This window comes from Melanotaenia boesemani, unplaced genomic scaffold, assembly GCF_017639745.1.
Source record: "Melanotaenia boesemani isolate fMelBoe1 unplaced genomic scaffold, fMelBoe1.pri scaffold_134_ctg1, whole genome shotgun sequence".
In the NCBI taxonomy this organism is placed as follows: Eukaryota; Metazoa; Chordata; class Actinopteri; order Atheriniformes; family Melanotaeniidae; genus Melanotaenia; species Melanotaenia boesemani.
In genome coordinates this window covers 44,478-51,790 of record NW_024580599.1, presented here as the reverse complement: position 1 = coordinate 51,790, position 7,313 = coordinate 44,478, and the positions used below count along the sequence as shown (strand labels likewise).

The 7,313-nt window shown below is 37.9% G+C and overlaps 1 protein-coding gene and 1 long non-coding RNA gene across 2 annotated transcripts; both read right to left on the bottom strand.

Annotated features, from left to right (window-relative positions):
* Window positions 1-675: 675 nt before the first annotated feature.
* Window positions 676-1,539, bottom strand: LOC121636140. The gene is made up of 3 exons (XR_006009651.1): window positions 1,484-1,539; window positions 1,291-1,344; window positions 676-861 (listed from the first exon to the last, which is right to left on the bottom strand). It is a non-coding gene; the product is annotated as an uncharacterized LOC121636140 (long non-coding RNA).
* Window positions 1,540-1,564: 25 nt separating this feature from the next.
* Window positions 1,565-3,790, bottom strand: LOC121636138. The gene is made up of 10 exons (XM_041979429.1): window positions 3,685-3,790; window positions 3,478-3,581; window positions 3,348-3,390; window positions 2,911-3,234; window positions 2,691-2,758; window positions 2,454-2,519; window positions 2,172-2,318; window positions 2,031-2,063; window positions 1,801-1,920; window positions 1,565-1,673 (listed from the first exon to the last, which is right to left on the bottom strand). Exons 1-10 carry the CDS (start codon window positions 3,788-3,790, stop codon window positions 1,614-1,616), a joined length of 1,071 nt encoding a protein of 356 aa, XP_041835363.1. The 3' UTR covers window positions 1,565-1,613.
* Between the last annotated feature and the right edge of the window lie 3,523 nt (window positions 3,791-7,313).

The following is a 7,313-nucleotide window of genomic DNA, read 5'->3' as shown; positions in this document are numbered from 1 at the left end:
CAGCAAACTCTTCATCTGAAACAACCATCGAAACATTAATACGACCTTTCTTTGGCGTATGTTTAGATGGGCTGGAAAGGCCAATTTCATCACAATCTGCTGACAGCTGACGTTTTACACGTTGCTTATTGCCATCATCAGATTCACACTCCCTACTCACATCAACACCATTTATTTCAAAAGGCTTGCTACTACCACCAAACATCGCTGCCAAACAACTAAAGTGATCAAACACTTCCCTAATGGAACCAAAGTACAACACTACACTGGTACCATTAACATCCACCATGCCAGTAGCACTGCGTGAATGAGAATCAACTACAGCAAACCTACCACTAGCAGAAATTACCGCACATGTATTTGAACACAAGGTCAAAAGACATGTCTGGTACTGAGATAACATCCTTCCAGCCCATGTTCTAGAGTCACAAATGCTCCACACTCAATGAACTCTCCTTCAGTCACAGTGACATCACCACTAACAGTCTCAGGGAACGAAAACTTAAAGTTCTGCCAGTATAAAACGTGCTCTTTCGGCAACTCTGGGATCATCAAAAAGTCTTCTCCTGGAGGAATTACACCATGGTCCTTCAGATGTGTATAGAGCTGATCTCCTAACCACAGAGCTAAATCTAAATCTTCTGTCTTCCAATTGAACACACTAGACAGCATATGTCTGGCCAAACTAACCAACCCTATCGCCATACACTGAACTCCCGGATTCCTAAACCGACTGTGCCCCTGGTGAACTGAACCCCTAACAACATCAACATTACCCATACTCACCTCACTTACCTTCGCAGTAGTTTCCTCATCTTCATCAGTAGAAGACAACACACCCGGGCTCTGTGTTGTCTCAACCTAACCATAAAGGATATCAACATGCAATGGGCTCTAATCACTGTCATGTGTAATAAACTGCTGTCTGTGCACTGACATTTGTTTTCTGTCATGCTGAGTATGTGCAAAATTGATACTTTAAAACAATTTAGCAAAACCCCTAAATCAGGGGTGGCCAACGTCGGTCCTCGAGACCGGTTTTACATGCATCCCTGCACCAACACACCTGACTTCAACTAATGAGTCATTGTGCAGATCCTTTTAGGCTGTAGGATTCATTTAATTTGAGTCAGGTGTGTTGGTGCAGGGATGTATGTAAAACCTGCAGGATTGTGGCTCTTGAGGACCGACGTTGGCCACCCCTGCCCTAAATACATGAAAAATGTGTTTTTTCCTTAATTAACAAATAATATATACTTTACAGATATTGTTCATGTAAATGGTACTCACCGTCCTCTCGTCAGTGCGGCCAGAAGGGACCGGATGCCTGGACGTTGCCCCGACCTCAAGACAGAAATTGCAAAAACACATCTTCAGAGATGATACATACATATATATATGATACATGTACACATATATATACACATATACACACACACGCATATAAAAATACACAAATCTTAAGCACAATTACATTTCTTACCTTCTTCGACTCCAGAGCGGCCTTGGAGTCAGAAGAAATCCCTCGGCTGGATGCGGTCTCAAATAGAAAAGAAACGAAAACAAAGTTTATTTCACTTCACAAACACAGGAAAAATAATAAATACAAAGATTTATTTCCAAAATCTACTTACCCTTCGAGTCCTCTTGGAGTGGTGTTTCACACGCAGCGTCTGTCCAAAATGATATGGACACAGAACACATTTAGCGTTATAGAAGTCTATCGTTAATCATTTAGACTTTCAGAATAAAACATTTTATGATAACACCTAAACACATGTTTGTCTGGATGCAATTTACCTTTGGCGGTGAAACACCAGCAAAGTCAGCAGGAGATGTCAGATTTGATGGAGAAACCTTCTCCATCTCCTCCAACATCTCACTGCTGAACAGCACAGGATTCAGGGGGATACCAGCCGGCTAGAAATACAAAAAACAGATATACACAAACGTTGGCTTTTACTGCTTTACCCATTTAACTTCCAGCAAACATTTCACTTCATGTTTTAAGATACAAATATCATACAAACCTCCCGCTGAACTGCACTGCATCCTCCAGAGGACTGAAAGAGAAAAAATATATAGACAAAATAAACAAAGGGGATTTTGGTCTGTAAAAAATCAATCAAATGTGAGTCTGACAGCTGTGACATTTCATGCCATATTATTACCTTGCCGCTCGGACCAACGACAGTCCACTCCTCGGGGCCAGGGCTGCGACGCACCCTCACCTCTCCCTTCACAACCACACGGGGAGTGAAGCGAGAAGGTGGGGATGGACGAGACACTGGCGGGGCTGGCGGCACGGTCTCCAGTTGCTTCAATCAAAAAATAAAGACATAATCATAAACAATATGCCTTTTCCACACTTGGTCAGCAGCCAAAATTACATCAAGTGAATGCCTGCATATATTTCATAAGACGATTTAACTGTTTAAAATTAAAAGAACAACCGTGTAAGCAACCGTCCACAGCAGCTGGGCGAAGATCTCCATTCCGACGTCATCACTCAGGTGGACCTACGAGGACGACATTCATGAAATGTAACTTTTTCCACAAAATCTCTCACTAGATACACACAGCTCTACACAGATAGTCTATCATCTCAAGATCAGAAGGTCCTGGATTCCATCTCAGCCTCTGACATGAACACGAGGGCATCAAACTGTCAAGACAAATGATCTACTTACACCATCGCGACTCCACAGGTTGAGACACTGCCGGGGGAAGTGGTCCGCGATGTGGAAGTACTTCACAGCTTTAACAAAAACACATAGCAGAGCTCTTTATGCTTGTAAAACAAAATAATTTATACATCTATATACCACTACACTGAAGATAAACTACAGCCATATTTCTGATGTAATCTGTGATAAACATGCAACAGCGCAGGCACATATTTTCACGTACCCATGCGGGCTGCCACACGGTGGAACTCCTGGCGGTAGAGCTCTTGCAGGGAGTCCTCAACGGTCAACCTCGGAGGAAAGTCCAGCACACACACCTTCGGCCAGCGACTGCAGACGGTGGCCAGGTACCGCTCGAAGTCTGCAGCCGCACGACCGATGGTGTGCTTGGCGGTCAAGTCATTGCTCGGAGCCAAGACGCACACCAAGTCGGGATCCTGAGGCACCTCAGCATGAAGCACCTCAGTTCTCAACTCGGTGGCGCTTGCCCCAGGCGTTGACATGAACCCCCACGCCAGACAACCCTCAGGCAACCGCACGATGCCATCTAAAAGACAAAGAAAGTTTCTATTGTATTTGTTTCTGTCTGTGTAACATTTTATAAAATACATTAATACAGTACATTAATACTTTATTGAACATAAAAATATAAGTAAATACCTGCAAGGCTTCGAAGATGGGAGTCACCAATAGCAAAAACCACCTGAATGAAAAGATGTTGGTATTTATAGCACCGTGTATTGTTCACTTGGGTTTTCATTACGTTAGTATATTTCAAACACAGCATTACCTTTTTGCCGTGGGACTCCGACGGAAGAACCAATTTGTGCTGCCGCCCTGTGAGCACCGACACCTCCCACCTCTTCACCTTGTGCCGGTGCCCAGTGCCACGCGCTACAGACATACAGAAAAAAACAGATCAGTACAATCACAGAATATGTGCACACTTGTTGTCAATCACGGAATCACAACCACTTAAAAATGCTTGGATACATACGTGCACAGTGGTCCATGGGGAGCTGAGGAGAAACATCAAGGGTCAGTCTGTTGGCAGCCCTCCTCTTAGCCGCCTCCGAAAGCCTGAAGTTCTTCTTTCTCGGCATCTCTAGAAAAAAAAACAACCCACACACACACTCACCCTGGCGCGCACACACAAACACACACCCAGCAGAGAGCAACACACCCACTCACACAAACAAGCTTACACAAGTACTGGAAAACAGAGACAAAATAAGTTAGACTATATATATATATATATATATATATACATGTATATATATGTATATATATATATGATAGATATTGATAATTATCAAAACATTTACAAACATATTTTAAGTATTGGTCTGGCTATTTTATGCTATTGCGCAATAGGGTTGTGCATCTTCACAGTCCATCATGTAGCTTAAAACTACAGTTATTACTTCCTCCTAACCAATCACAAACGGAGACCCAGGCATGTTCTATCATCAAGCCATACCCTTCTCAAAACACAACAGACATGTGAATTGCAAAAGATGTCAAAAGAGTAGGAGTGTTGAACCTATTGTTTCTACGATACATGGAGATGCAGGAATGGATGAAACTGCATTGATGTAGAAACAAAGCATAATAGATTATATTAATGTTGCGTTTGTGTGTAACCCAGGCTGCTGCCACAGCTTGCCAGATTGATAAGTGTCCCAAGAATGATTCAAGGCTCAATCCTATGGAAGACCAGTAGGGTGATAGAAAATGCAATACAGCATTTTCATAAGAAGTGATAAATTGTTAAAAAATAAAGAAAAAAAAGAAAATAGATTAATTCATATAATTATAAATTAAAAAATTTAATTTATACAATAAAAAAATCAATTTGAAAAGTGTTTTGTAATTTGTACACATTTCAAATAAAAATATTAACAAGTAATTGGACATTTAAATATTCATTATTAAATACTGTGATTTGTACATGTATTTTTACATGCAATTTCTCAAAGGAGAATTAAGTAATTCCTAAATCTGCTTAGAAATTTCTTTTCAAATCTTAGATTTAAAAAGGTGATTCCCTTTTCTATTTTCTTTCCCCCCCCCTATATATAGCAGGGCTGGACGATACAGGAAAAAAGCATATAGATAAATATAAAAAAAATAAAATAAATATATATATATAAGCACAAAAAAACAGAATCAGAATGGTATAACACAGACATTTTAGAGCCTGCATCAATTGCAATGGACACAACATATTTCTGCCTCTATCAAGAAAAACTCTGTCATTGAATGATGTGGGACTCCACAAGACCAAAGAGAAGCTAGTTCACACACATTTATGGATAATGAAAAAGGAGCGTAATAAGTATGGAGGACGTAAAGTGACACAATGAATTAATTAAATATATCATCTAATAATTACTTCTACGTGTAATTAAATAATTCAAATGATAATGAAATACATAAATGTGTTATTAAATAATTAAAATGATAATGAAATACTCAAATGTGTTATTAAATGTATCATTAATTAATTAAAATACAAATGAATATATGTAAAAACTTTTATAATTATTTCACTATTTAATTTATTATTTCTCTATTTCATTATTTCACTGTTTAATTAATTATTTATCTATTTAATTAATTATTTCACAAATTAATTAAATAGTGAAATAATGAAATAGAGAAATAATTAATGAAATAGTGAAATAATTAAGTAAATAGTGAAATAATATGTTTTTACATATATTCATTTGTATTTTAATTAATTAATGATACATTTAATGACACATGTATGTATTTCATTTAGGGCTGCAACGATTAGTCGACGTTGTCGACAATAGTCGACAAGAAACATAGTCGACAATTTAGCCGTCGACTATTGTCGGCAAAAAAATAAAAAATACCGAGTGAGACATCGTCTTCTAATCCTATCTCTGCTGAAAGTTGCACAATGCACATGCCCAAAGAGGGGGAACAAAAAATACCGAGTGAGACATCGTCTTCTAATCCTATCTCTGCTGAGAGTTGCACAATGCACATGCCCAAAGAGGGGGAAAAAAATACAAAGTGAGACATCGTCTTCTAATCCTATCTCTGCTGAGAGTTGCACAATGCACATGCCCAAAGAGGGGGAAAAAAATACAAACTGAGACATCGTCTTCTAATCCTATCTCTGCTGAGAGTTGCACAATGCACATGCCCAAAAAGGGGGGAAAAAAAATACAGAGTGAGACATCGTCTTCTAATCCTATCTCTGCTGAGAGTTGCACAATGCACATGCCCAAAGAGGGGGAAAAAATACAAACTGAGACATCGTCTTCTAATCCTATCTCTGCTGAGAGTTGCACAATGCACATGCCCAAAAAGGGGGGAAAAAAAATACCGAGTGAGGCATCGTCTTCTAATCCTATCTCTGCTCAGAGTTGCACAATGCACATGCCCAAAGAGGGGGAAAAAAATACAAAGCGAGACATCGTCTAGTTTTTTTTTTTATCTCTGCTGAGACTGCACATGCGCAATAAAGTCCGCCAGGGGAAAAATATGGTGGCCAACCAGGGAGGAAAACCGCGGCGGACACATTTAAGTAATTATTGAAAGGTATATTTAATTAGTTCATTGTGTCACTTTACGTCCTCCATAAATCAGAAGTGGCAAATTCATAATTAAATTATGTCCACTGAGTAAAACTTGTAACACAGAATAATCGAACCACGAACTTGTGTGTCACACCTCACTGATGTAAGTCTAACAACTATCATGATAAAGTATTTTAGGAGAGGGAATCACCCCATTATCACAGTAAAAACGGCATTAAATGTTTAGCAAATAAGGAGCTTAAATCAGAAACACACCGCAATAAACCAGCAAGCAGAAACATGATCCTAAAAAAAAGACCTCACACCAGATGTAACACCAGAGAAATAAATAATGAAGTACAGAAATAATTTATTAAATAGTGAAATAATAAAATAGAGAAATAATTAATTAAATAGTGAAATAATTATGTTTTTACATATATTCATTTGTATTTTCATTAATTAAAGATACATTTAATAACACATTTATGTGTTTAATTATCATTTTCATTATTTAATAACACATTTATGTATTTCATTATCATTTTAATTATATAATGACAAATTTAAGTAATTATTGAATGATATATTTATTCAATTCATTGTGTCACTTTACGTCCTCCATAAATCAGAAGTGGCAAATTCATAATTAAATTATGGCCACTGAGCAAAACTTGTAACACAGAATAATCGAACCACGAACTTGTGTGTCACACCTCACTGATGTAAGTCTAACTATCATGATAAAGTATTTTAGAAGAGGGAATCACCCCATTATCACAGTAAAAACGGCATTAAATGTTTAGCAAATAAGGAGCTTAAATCAGAAACACACCGCAATAAACAAAGCAAGCAGAAACATGATCCTAAAAAAAAAAAAAAAAAAAAAACACCAGCTAACCTAGCTTGCCTCTCCTAAATATATATCCTGGGGATTTATTTTACTAAATATTCGATTGCTTTGGACAGTAGTGTTAAGACATTATTATTTTAGTTCACTTTAAATAATAATAATAGTGATAAACTATCATTTTAATGCAGAGTATTTAACAGGTTACACGTCACATTAATC